This window comes from Camelus dromedarius, chromosome 12, assembly GCF_036321535.1.
Source record: "Camelus dromedarius isolate mCamDro1 chromosome 12, mCamDro1.pat, whole genome shotgun sequence".
NCBI lineage: Eukaryota > Metazoa > Chordata > Mammalia > Artiodactyla > Camelidae > Camelus > Camelus dromedarius.
The window spans coordinates 8586866-8599483 of NC_087447.1; the positions used below are offsets into that span (position 1 = coordinate 8586866).

The 12618-nt window shown below is 50.2% G+C and overlaps 2 protein-coding genes across 3 annotated transcripts; both read left to right on the plus strand.

The window, feature by feature from the left end:
* Nucleotides 1-102: 102 nt before the first annotated feature.
* Nucleotides 103-11238, plus strand: NXF1 (nuclear RNA export factor 1). 2 transcript variants are annotated; one of them, XM_031459418.2, is made up of 21 exons: nt 103-259; nt 2640-2823; nt 3046-3199; nt 4321-4404; nt 4512-4616; nt 4740-4820; nt 4936-5005; nt 5136-5224; nt 5347-5454; nt 5638-5747; nt 7550-7586; nt 7884-7952; nt 8041-8096; nt 8228-8335; nt 8453-8511; nt 8621-8736; nt 8850-8892; nt 9458-9530; nt 10023-10205; nt 10709-10769; nt 10885-11238. In XM_031459418.2, the coding sequence occupies exons 1-21, from the start codon at nt 232-234 to the stop codon at nt 10921-10923; spliced, it is 1857 nt and encodes a 618-aa protein (XP_031315278.1). In that variant the 5' UTR covers nt 103-231; the 3' UTR covers nt 10924-11238. The 2 variants fall into 2 exon arrangements, 1 of the variants encoding a protein (XP_031315278.1); XR_010383318.1 differs by lacking the exons at nt 7884-7952; nt 8041-8096; nt 8228-8335; ... (5 more) ...; nt 10709-10769; nt 10885-11238 and having other exon boundaries at nt 5638-7232; nt 7550-7571.
* Nucleotides 11239-11355: 117 nt separating this feature from the next.
* Nucleotides 11356-12573, plus strand: TMEM223 (transmembrane protein 223). The gene is made up of 2 exons (XM_010983022.3): nt 11356-11704; nt 12117-12573. The coding sequence occupies exons 1-2, from the start codon at nt 11389-11391 to the stop codon at nt 12407-12409; spliced, it is 609 nt and encodes a 202-aa protein (XP_010981324.1). The 5' UTR covers nt 11356-11388; the 3' UTR covers nt 12410-12573.
* The last annotated feature ends 45 nt before the right edge of the window (nt 12574-12618 follow it).

The window sequence follows — 12618 nt, forward strand, 5'->3', positions numbered from 1 at the left end:
CGGGGCGTGCTGCACCAAGTCCCGCCCCTAGCGCGTCTGCTCGTCGACTGCGCACGCGCATCGCCCAGCGGCTCCGCCTATCGCCGTGGGACGTCGGCGGCGCGCGACGTGCTCGCCCCATAAATGCGGTGGAGCTGAAAGTAGGAACACTTCGGCCCGGGGCGTCAGGGGTTTGGACGTTTGGCTGTGTCGCGCCCCGCGACAGAGCCCGCCCCTGCTTCTCGCTGTGCCATGGCGGACGAGGGGAAGTCGTACAACGGTCAGTGTCGGCCCTCGGGTCGGGGAGCGGGGCGATCTGGGGCCCGACTGGGCAACGCCGGCCTAGGCCGCAGCGCCGGGGCGTGAGGCCGCGAGGGGCTCGGTGTCCGCGGGGAGCGGCGATGGCGCGGCGCGGGCCCGGGGCTAGGCAGCCCGGGGGCCTGGCTGAACTCGAGGGTGGGTGACCGCCCGAGTTGTTGACTCCGGAATCGTGGCGTTGCGAGCATCTGCGTCTCGGAGCGGGTGGCTCGGTGGGAGGGTGACGAGATTCCTTTGAACTTTGTGGGTGGTTGATGCCTGTCAGTTCAGTTTGGCAGCCCAACTCTTTAATGTGAGTCAGTTCCCTGCTCTTGGGCTGCCTGTGCCCTATTTTCTACCGCGCGTCCAAGCAGGTCTTGCCCCCTCCCCCACCCCCGCGGCTTTGGCTTAATATTTTGGATCTGCACACCAACTCGATGTATCCAGAGTCGTGGTTAGGAGCAGGACAGCTAAGGTTTCAATCCTGAGTTGGCTATGCCAAGTTTGAGTGAGTTAAACACTTAGGCCTCATTTTCCACTCCGTTAATGACGGTAGAAGCAGTTCCTATCTCCTAAGGTTGTCTCCGTATGTGTGTATGTTAAAACAAGATCGTTTGTGTCAAGTGTCTGGAGCATAGTGCCTGGCACTGGAGAAAGTTTTCAGTGAATGTTAGCTGTGCCTTCTATTCATTTTTTTATTGAGGTTCATTGTTTGCAGAGTACTACGCATTAGGCAGACCTTTTGGGGAAGTCATGGATCTTTTTTAAGAAGCCGTTCCTACGTGCCAGGATTCAGAGGGTCATATTCCTGGAGAGCACTTGAGGACCCTTCATGTGAAGCACCCTAGCTGCCACTAGAACCTGAATTCAGGAGTTGACTCTTGAGTTAAAAGGCATTTCTGTCCAAGGAGACAAAGAGCTCCCTCCCTAAACTTCAGAGTGGCAATTTGAGAACAAGACTTTTAAAAGACCTTAAATTGGTCATATTTGTAACTAATGTTTGTACTGTATAAAGGCTATTATTCTTTACTGAAAGTTAATGCAATCATTGTGATTGGTTTCCCGAGATATGAGGCAGGTCACCTTGGAGTTAAGTAGATTTGGGGGAGCCGACAAAAACCAGATTTCAGGTGACTTTCAGGGGGTCAGGGTTGTGTCTGGTTACACTTGGATCACTCACACTTCCACCTTCACTTCAGAGTGGCAGTTTGAGAACAAGACTTTTTTTTAAATTATTTTTTTAGTTGAAGTAAGGTTGGTTTACAATATATTAGTTTTAGGTGTAAGCATAGAGATTCAGTATTTTTATAGATTATACTCCATAAAAAGTTACTACAAAATAGTGGGTTTCATTCCCTGTGCTGTACAATATATCCTTGTTGCTTGTCTGTTTTATACTAATAGTCTTTATCTCTTAATCCCATGACTTTAGCTTGCCCTTCTCCCCCTTCCCACTCTCTACTGGTACCACTAGTTTGTGTTCTATATCTGTGAATTTCTGTTTTGTTAGGTACATTTGTTTTATTTTTTAGATTCCACATACAAGTGATATTGTACAGTATTTGTCTTTGACTTATTTTACTGAGTGTAATATTCTCCAAGTCCATGAATGTTGTTGCAAATGTCAAGATTTCATTCTTTTTAATGGCTGAGTAGTATTCCATTGTATACATATACCACATCTTTTTTTATCCATTCATTTGTTGACGGACACTTGGGTTGCTTCCATATCTTCTGCTGCTGTAAATAGTATTGCTATGAACATTGGGATGCATGTAAGTTTTTAAATTAGTATTTTCATTTTCTCTGGATATATAACCAGGAGTGGAATTGGTGGATCATACGATAGTTCTATTTTTAGTTTTTTGAGGAGAGGACAAAACTTTTAAAAGAAGCCCTGACATTTGCACTGGACAGGCAAAAGAAGTATTATTTACTGAAAGATGATGTAATCATTGTGATTGGTTTTTTCCGGGGTGTCAGTGATCTAATTTTGAGTGGGGTTGAGTAGATTTGGGAGGCTGAGAGAAAGCAGATTTCAGGTGATTTTAGGGGGTCTGAGTTGTGTCCCGTTACACTTGTAACACTCATGCTTCCACATTCTGCTTCTCCTCTCTGTACCTCCAGTTTCTGCTTCATTTTTCTAAAGACTTATACACAGTTTTCTAATAATTTTTCCCTGATGCTGCCATCTCACAGAGAGCATTCTGTTTCTGGACAGGTAGGGGAGTTTGCGTGGAGGCAGCGTCTCTAGTGATTGTGTATCTCATCTGATAGTTCAGGGTGCAGGATACTGTGGTTGCCAAGCAGGGTAGTTGAACCAATGATGTATTTTCTGATCTGTGTTCTGTTTCCAACCGCAGAGCACTATGATCGAGTTACTTTCCCTCAAAGAAGAAAGAAAGGCCGGGGCCCTTTCCGGTGGAAGTATGGCGAGGGGAACCGGAGGTCTGGACGAGGGGGTTCTGGCATTCGGTCTTCCCGCCTTGAGGAAGATGACAGAGACGTGGCAATGAGTGACGCCCAGGATACTCCCCGAGTACGATAGTAAGTAACCAGTTGGTCTGGTTTGAATGTAGCGACTCATTCATTTATGTAGCCCTCTTACTGTCCATGTCATTTCTCTTCCCACCTGGAAGAGGGAGAAATGTCAGGACTAGCTTAATGTTTGAACAGTCTTAGTTATGGTCGTGAGTGACAACAGCACAGGAAGGTCTTTGAGAAGACATCCTAACCTTCATGAATGTTTTATTCTCTCGTTGCCCACAGCAACCCCTATAGCGCACGACCCAACCGTCGGGGTGAAAGCTGGCATGATCGAGACCGCATTCACGTCACTGTGCGGAGTGATAGAGCTCCTCCAGAGAAGGGAGGGGCCGGCACCAGCCTCGACGGGACCTCAAAGAACTGGTTTAAGATTACAGTGAGTAATTTGGGGCTATTATAAATAAAGCTGCTGTGAACATTCTTGCACGTGTTTTGGTGGATGCATGTGCTTGTTTCTCTTGAATAAATGCTCTTTTGGGTCAAAGGTAGGCAAATATTTAGCTTTGATCAATACTGCCAAGCAGTTCCCCAGTATACACTCCCAACAGCAATATAGCAAAATTCCAGTTGATCCACATCCTTGCCAATGCATTTTAATTTTTAGCGTTCTGCGGCATATGCAGTAAAATATAATAATGGCTCTGATTTGCATTTCCCAGGTGTCAAATGATATGTAGAACACTCTGTGTATTCTTATTGGTCCATTTAGATATGCTTTCTATGGCATGTCTTTTTCTTGCTGACTTGTTAGTTGTTTTATTTTTTTAAGATATTTTGAATACTAGTCTTTTGTTAGATAAATGTATTGTCAACATCTTCTCCCAGTCTAAGTCTTGTCTTTTCACTCTCTTGTGTATTTCAATGGACAAAAGTACAGAATTTCTGAAATATAATAAGTCCTAATTTATTAGTTGAAAAATAAAAGATTACAGTGAGTATCTTGGAAGGCAGATGGTGCAGGGGAGCTTGGGGCCTGGGTTCAGAGTGAAGGTGATTTTTTTTCACATTACAAAATCTGTCTTCTCAACTGTTGTCTCCACAGTCAGCTATCCATTCTTTCTTGTAAGAATCAGTATCTTAGAACACCCAAGAGTAGGTTCAGAAAAGAAGGGGGCAGGCAGTATGGGGAGGCCATCTAAAGGGAAATGTGATAACTGTGGTTGGGAAGTGGAATAACTCCGCCCAGTGTCTCCTCTCCATCTGACTCAAGTTGAGTGTGGAGGTGGGTCTCTTGAGTTCTCTGAGGGGCAGCAGTTTATAAATAACATCTTGGAACTTTTAGAATCAAATAATTTGATTCTTTCGAAGAATTGTAAGTATAAATGGACAAAAAGGAAGTTTAAGGAATTCATGTCTGGCTTGCCTAGAAATCCTTTAATTGATTCTTTCTTTAGAAAATCTTTTAAAGCTTGGTAGGTGATATTAAAGGAGCACTAGGGTGGGTCTGCTGTTCAGCCTTGTTACATGTTGTTGGCTTCTCTTCTTTCTCTTGTCCAGATTCCCTATGGCAGGAAATACGACAAGTCATGGCTCTTGAACATGATTCAGAGCAAGTGCAGTGTCCCTTTCACTCCCATTGAGGTAAGATAAGGCCCAAGTGGCCAGTGGGCACCACAGAAGGCAGAGGTACCACCTGGGCGGGGGGCTCTGGGCTCCAAATCTAATGCTCCTGTTTCCTCCTCTTGCAGTTTCACTATGAAAACACACGGGCCCAGTTTTTTGTTGAGGACGCCAGTACCGCCTCTGCATTAAAGGCTGTCAACTATAAGATTTTGGATCGGGAGAACCGCAGGGTGCGTGTAAAGGGCCTGGCTTGGCTGGGGTGGGGACTGGTGCTCAGGGCATGGACTGGGTCTTTGTCCTGGGGTCCAGGCGTCCCTAGTGTTCACCCTTGCCCATGTGTGTCTTCCCCGCAGATATCTATCATCATCAACTCCTCTCCTCCGCCCCACAGTGTGCAGAACGAACTGAAGCCAGAACAAGTAGAGCAGCTCAAGGTGAGGCAGGCTCCGCAGTGGGTACTTCCACCCCAGTCCTCCCAGCTCTCCACTCCGCGCCCTCACCCCCACCCACAACCCCAGTGAGCACTGAACCCTTTTTCTTCCTCTGCAGCTTATCATGAGTAAACGATACGATGGCTCCCAACAAGCACTTGACCTCAAGGCCCTCCGTTCAGACCCAGGTACTGTCGGTAGCAGTAATATGTAGATAGATGGAGGCAGAGGAGGGGGCTCTGTCAGGCAGGGAGAGTTTGAGGGTGGTTTGGTACTGACGCTGGCCTGGCCCTCTCAGACTTCCTTTCCTTCCTGAAGATTTGGTGGCACAGAACATTGATGTTGTCTTAAATCGTCGAAGCTGTATGGCAGCAACCCTGCGAATCATCGAAGAGAACATCCCTGAGGTGAGGCCTTTGTCCCATTCGGAGGGGAAGCAGGGTGGGGTGGGTAGCCAAGGGTTGGGAGGCAGGGTTGTCTCTAATCCCCTTGCTGGTGGTGCTTCCTCTAAACTCTTCTCTCCCCACAGCTATTGTCCTTAAACTTGAGCAATAACAAGCTGTACAGACTGGATGACCTGTCCAGCATTGTGCAGAAAGCACCCAATCTAAAGATCCTGAATCTCTCTGGAAATGAGGTGAGATTGGGAGCCTGGTTGTGTTTGGAGTGGGGCAGGCAGAGGGTGGAGAGAGCTTGCCTGATGATGGCAAGAGACAAGGGAGGGCATTTTAGAGACGAGGCCAGGGGTTGGGGGTGTGGGGATCTTGCTGGCTCTCTTTACCAGGGTCTCTTTCCTGCCTTTTCCTCCCATCCTTGGCAGCTAAAGTCCGAGCGGGAGTTGGACAAGATAAAAGGGCTGAAGCTGGAAGAGCTGTGGCTCGACGGAAACACCCTGTGCGACACCTTCCGAGACCAGTCCACCTACATCAGGTCAGTTGTAGCCTCTGTCTCCCCTCCTGGGGACCTTCACCCCCTGGGAGGCTGAGCTGATGCACCCTGACCAGTGCCCGTCTGCAGGAGATGTGCAGCCCTGAGCTGGAACCACCTGTCCTTGGGGAGGATCACGTGCTCTTCCCTTTCGTCTGTCGTGTCACCCAGCTTTGCCCCACATCTCCTTTCTTTCCTCACCTGACTGCCTGGTTGCTGGTTCTGTGGCCTTTTTCCTTCCTTCCTGAACACAGCCTTTTCTAGAATCTCCCAACCCTTTTGTTCCAAGAAGAGCATCTCCCCTTTTTTACCATGGCTAAGGGGTATCCCTATACATGGAGTTGCCTTGAGCCAAGAGCCTGGTTCCACGGGGCGGAGAAAGCCCTCCCTCCCTGGGAATTCATGCTGATGGGCCTTCCCTCCTCTGTCCGATGATGGCCCCGCTTGTCCTTTTGTCAAGAGGGGCTCTCTTCTCACAGTCTGCTTGTCCAAGGCTGTTGCCCAGGCTTTCCTGCCCGTGCTGAGGTTGAGGCCTCCTGGTGGCTGGTGCCATGCAGTCTGTCTCTCTCACCCAGTGCTGTGAGCTGGGCCCTCCAAAACCTGGGTTCCCTGAGACATGTGACCAGAGCCGGGGCCCCGCCAGTAGGCGAGGGAATCCCAAGGCAGGTGCTGGGCGTGGAGGCCATGGGGGCATAGGCTACCAAGGAGACAGAGAACTGACCCTCTCTGGGGGCGCTGCTCCTCCCTCACTCGCACACCTCACATCACCCTGCTTGGCCCCGGAGGATGGCTGGTTAGCCAGAGACGGGTAAGATTCCTCAGGGAAGGAACAACCTAAGACAGGCACAGTCGCAGAGGGGCCATCAGGAGAGAACTTGGGGGCCAACAGAGGTGGGGCACAGACCCTCACCCCCCCAACTTTGCAGGGGCCTGAACCCTCACCCCTTCTGAGGGAGGTCTCCTGCCCCCATGGCTGCTTTGCTTCCCACGCCCAGCTCAGATCGGGACCCAGGTAGCAGACAGACCTGGCCGGCAGCAACTGCCCTCTCACCACAGTAAGGATGTTTCCTGTCGCTGCCTTGGAGCACGGGGAAAGGGCAGCCGAAAGGAAGGGCTGTGTCAGGTGCCTTCTTCCCTTTGTTCTCCCTCTTCCTTCTAAATGCCTCTTTGCCTTGTAGTGCTTTCGCCTTTTCTTTGCTTTCTCTTTCCTTTTTCTCTCTACTCGCCTGCATCTCCCTCATCTCTCCTGTGCCTCCTCCTCTCCTACCTCTTCTCTCTTTCTCATCTCCTTTCCTTCCCTCTCGTCTTCCTGCCCTCCCTTGCCTCCCGAACCCTGCCTTGCTTGTCTCCCTGCCCCAACATCCTGTGCCATCCCTGTGGTGTGTTCTGGTCTTGGCCACGGCCAGACCTGGCAGAAGTGATGGATACCTGTTGAGGCAGCGGAGCCCCTGGGCTCCCACCCCATTCCCTCTTCCCGGGGCTGCACAGGTGAGTAGGTGGAAGGTAAGGGGGGCTGGGAGGGAAGGAAGTCCTGGCTTAAAGCCTGGGCTGGGAGCGCTGCTCCTGTGGCGCTCGGGGTCAGGCAGAGAGAAGAGAGAGTCGGCCTTCAAGGCAGACATTTCTGGGTGCCCCGGGTGTGGTGGGGAGTGGGGCTATTTTTCGTGGAGCTCAGAGGCTGGGGAAGAGTGAGAGGATGAGCAGGATGGGATAGGCTGTCCCTCGGGCATTGGTGTATTTGCTCCTAGAGCAGCCCAGGAGGCACGGTGGCTCTGAAACATCACTCACTTCTGTCCCGTTCTTGACAGCGCCATTCGTGAACGATTTCCCAAATTATTACGCCTGGTAAGTCCCTAACTTTTTTTATTCTCTTCTGAGGAACATAGTATCGCCTACCCTCAAAGTCTTGCCTCATGTATTTGTATGACCACTAATTTTAGGACACAGAGGACTTTGAGGATCTGAGAAAGACTATAGTTCTCTTTTCTAGAAAAATGCCTATAGCCAAAGAAAATTTGCATCTCTCAGGTTTCATGGATCCTTTCCATTTCTCTTTTACATTTGACCTCTGTCCCTCATCTTTTTACTCATCCAGCCCTTTTTCTCTGATTTACACTATCAACTTTCATTTCCCTACTGCAGGATGGCCACGAGTTACCCCCTCCAATTGCCTTTGATATTGATGCCCCCACGATGTTACCGCCCTGCAAGGTGAGTGGTGGGGAGGTGGGCACAGAGTTAGAAATAGTGTTGGGAGGAGAGTACAGCTTACATGGTCCTAATATCTGTTTGATTCCAGGGAAGCTATTTTGGAACAGAGACCCTGAAGAATCTGGTCCTGCACTTCTTGCAGCAGTAAGTGTCCCAGGGCCCCTGAGGCTGGGGAGCGGTGGGCCTGCCCCAGGACGGCTTACTCTTGGGAGCCATCAGTCCCTTTGTGGATACAGACCGTGGAGCTCAGACCTTCCCTTTTGGTTTCCCCGTAGGTACTATGCGGTTTATGACTCTGGAGACCGGCAGCGGCTCCTGGATGCCTACCATGATGGGGCCTGCTACTCCCTGAGCATTCCTTTCACCCCCCAGAACCCCGCCCGGTGAGTGTCACATCCCATAACCTGCCCAGGACCAGAGTTTCTCAACAAGTATAGGTCAGCACCTGCTAGCATCCACACTGCTCTGACCACTGCCTCCTTTTCCTCTCATTCCCCCAGAAGCAACTTGGCCGAGTACTTCAAGGATAGCAGAAATGTGAAGAAGCTTAAAGACCCTAGTAAGTGTGTGACGTGAGCAAAATAAGTTGGGAGAAGGAGATGGCATGGAATCAGTCTGGGCTCAGAGTGCATGGCATCTCCTAACCTTGAGTTCTCCTCTGTCCATAGCCCTGCGGTTCCGGCTACTGAAGCACACACGTCTCAACGTGGTGGCCTTCCTCAATGAGTTGCCCAAAACTCTGCACGACGTCAATTCCTTTGTGGTAGACATAAGCGCCCAGACAGTAAGCACCTAATTCTTCCCTGACAGAAGCCTGGAATGGGGAAGGGGCAGTTAAGAGGCAAGGGGCTCTGGCTGGGAGTCTGACAGTAACGCACACTGCTGCTTCTCTTTCAGAGCACATTGCTATGTTTTTCTGTCAACGGAGTCTTCAAGGAAGGTAAGGATTTTTGGAGTCCTGAGTTAGCAGAGTTCCCTCTCCCGGCTAGTCATTCTCAGCACTTTGGGCTTCCCAGCCACCTTCTCTTCTCTCTTCCTCCCCAACCTCCTTCTCCTAGTCTGCCCCTACGCCATCTTTATTTGGCCTACCCTCTCCACCCATCTTTCATGTCTGGGATATGGGAAAAGCCTGAGGATTAGAAAGACACAGACTTTGGAGTCAGGCAGGTCTGAGCTTCCATCCCAATCTTGGTCCTCGGTGTCTGTGGGCAATTTATGTCACCTCTGAGCCCGAGTCTTTATTTGTAAAAGGAAGGGGTTAGTGATAGCCATCTCGTAGTGGTGCTATGGGGAGTAAATGAAGTGACCTAGAAAGGCCTAGCACACACATCCTCTATTAGTGCGATAATAATGTTACTGTTACTGTCTCCCCGGCCCCTGTCACTCCTCCCCTGCTCTGCTTCCCTGTGCACACATAATCAACCCTGTCTACCCATTTAGGGATCTTTGTATCAAATAAGACCATGAGTGACTCTAAGGGGTTGTCACCATTGTTATCTCTGCAGTGGACGGAAAGTCTCGGGACTCTTTGCGAGCCTTTACCCGGACATTCGTTGCTGTTCCTGCCAGCAATTCAGGGTGAGTGTTGGACTTACCATATGGGGTCCCAGTCCCAATCCATGGCCACCAGTGTGAAAATGAGGGAGAGTGGAGCCAGTCCTTTGGGTATTTTCAGAACTTCAGAAAGGCAAGAGGGGATCGGAGGAGGCTCACACAGTGGTGAAGAGCTCTGGAGTCCATAGCCCACTGTCTGGGTTTTTCATCCTGGCTCCACCACTTCTAGCTAAGGGCAAGTTTTCTCATCTGAAAATTGATTTAATGATATTCACATCCTAAGTCTTTTGTGAAGATGAATGAGGACTAAGAACTGTGGGTTGGGGGAGAATGTATAATTCTGGTGTGTTTGATAGATGATCCCATATACATGGAGTCCATGGGAAAGGGGGTAAATAACAAAGGCGCCTTCTGGGTATCGAAAGAATCTGAGTGTCAAGTGTCAGTGAGAGTAGGAATGATGTTGGGAGGATGAGGTTTTCTGTCTAGCTGTCTAAGGTGCTTTCTGTCCCCAAGGCTGTGCATCGTAAATGACGAGCTGTTTGTGCGGAACGCCAGCCCTGATGAGATCCAAAGAGCATTTGCCATGCCTGCTCCCACACCTTCCTCCAGCCCAGTGCCCACCCTCTCCCCAGAGCAGCAGGAGATGCTGCAGGCGTTCTCTACTCAGTCTGGCATGAACCTGGAGTGGTCCCAGAAGTGAGTACTGAGCATGTGTAGGAATAGGGGTAAACTGAGGGAGGGCTGGTAGTGAATAATGAATGCCCTTAAAATTTGTAAAGCAGGAACTTTGAACTTTTTTTATTGCTTAAAAAAAGTTCATACAAAAATTTTCCCTATGCAGAAATTAGCATAATTAAATGTAAAGCCAAAATGAAGTATCTTTTTTTAATACTGTTCACTTACTTGTCAGTAAACATCTTACATCTTTTTCTATTTGTATAAAAATTACCTTAGCCTTGTTTCTATTAGCTACTTAATAGAAATAGATAGCAATTTAATATTTGTTTGTATTTGAAAGACCATTGATGAACATTAAGATCTTTACAAATTTTTCATTTGTATAAATAGTGCAAGAATGTATATAATTGTTGGCAGTCTCAGGCAAGTGTTTCCATAGACTGGATTTTAAAGTGGCACTTACTGATCAGGGTGACTGCATTTTGGTTCTAATGGGGGTGCCTGTTCTTGCCCTAATCCAGGTGCCTTCAGGACAACGACTGGGATTACACCAGATCTGCCCAGGCCTTTACTCATCTCAAGGTAAGGTTTGGGACTAGGTGGGAAAAGGGGATCTCCAGGCCTTCAAGAGGGGCCAGTAAGCTGGGGGCATAGGCTTGGGCCACCTGACTCTACTGACCTTTTATTTTTCTCTAAGGCCAAGGGCGAGATCCCAGAAGTGGCGTTCATGAAGTGATCCATAGTCTTGCCCCAGAAAAAGACCTCTGTAAATAGCCCGTGAATATATTGATGTCTCCTTGTCATGGTTGTCTCCTCTCCGGCCCGAGGCCACCCTATGACTGTGACCGAGCCGAGGAGAGGGAGGGCTGCTGGATCCCTCTCCTCACCCGCCTTCTGGAAGACTTCCAGGAGATTGAGCCTCTCTGGTGCCAGGAAGCCAAAGCTTACTTTGTAGAACTGACACTAAACTACCCGAAGGACTTAGGTGCTTTGTGTACTTAACCCCAAGATCCTCCCTACTTTTTAAGATAAAGAGTGATGTTGTATTTTGTGTCAAGTGTGCTGGATTGCTTTAGCCTTGCCCCTTCCGCCAGCAAGGGCGGGGACAGAGTCCCAGGGGTGGGCCCGGGGTTGACAGACGGAACCTGAGGGGGGCGGGGCGATAGCAGGAAGTCCCGCCCCGGATGCGGCGCGCAGGGTCATGGCTGCACACGGGCGGCGGGGGTCTGCGCGGCTATTCCTAGCGCTGAAGTCCCTGCCGGTGCTTCGGCCCCTGCATGACGTGACCCCACCACGGGACGTGCTGCTCTTTGAGCACGAACGGGGCCGCTTCTTCACTGCCCTCGGGCTGTTCTGCACTGGCCAGGGCGTCTTCTGGGCCTCCCTGGCCATTGCAGCCTTGACCCGCCCCCCGGTCCCGGCCCGGCCTCCGGACACCGAGCCTCCAGATCGCAGCCGCCTGGACCTTCGCTCTGCGCTCTGGCGGTACGGCCTGGCCGTCGGCTGTGGCGCCATCGGTAAGGTGTGGGCTGCCTTCCCGGCGCGGGGACGCGGTGGGTGGGCACAGTCCTTCCTGCTCAGACAAGAGTAAGGGGCTCCCGACTCTCCAGGATGAGGAGGGGTGGGCAGCTGCAGTACACTGGAGTTGTTAAGTTTCCGCGTACCAAGCACTCGGACAGGCTCAGGCTGAGGTCTGCCTCTCTCTGACCTTGAGCAAGTTAGTGCTTATGCTCTGGGCCCGTTTTCTCGTGTTTTAAAATGAGGATGGACATCTTTTAAGGCTGTTGAGAGAGCGACTAATACACGATTGGAGTATAAGAGGAGCTAAGTAAATATCACAATTATTTATTTTGTTCAGGGAGCACTGGAAGGGTTGCTGCTTAGCTCTCCAGTGAAAGCCCCTGTTCCCAATCTTTGCTCTTCCTTCAGGTACCCTGGTACTTGGTGCTGGTCTTCTCTTCTCCCTCCGCTCTGTGCGCTCAGTGATCCTGAGGGCCGGAGGGAAGCAAGTGACCCTCACCACTCATGCCCCCTTTGGCTTGGGTGCCCATTTCACCGTTCCCTTGAACCAAGTGTCCTGCATGGCCCACCGGGGTGAAGTCCCTGCCATGCTGCCTCTGAAGGTCAAAGGCCGGCGCTTCTACTTTCTTTTGGACAAAGCTGGACATTTTCCCAATACCAAACTCTTTGACAACACTGTAGGTGCCTACCGTAGCTTGTGAAGAGACAAGAAACAACCTCAGATCACTCACCCCTCCCAGAGGGGAAGAAAAACTGAACCTTAGGGATGGGGTGACAACTAGGGTCATACAAGGGGCCACAAAATTCATTAACAGCAAATAAAAGAGCAGTCATCCCCAGGGCAGCTACCTGCCAGTACCTCTAAGTTTTGATCATGCCTCTTTAGCCTTCACCCATTACTCCCATCCAC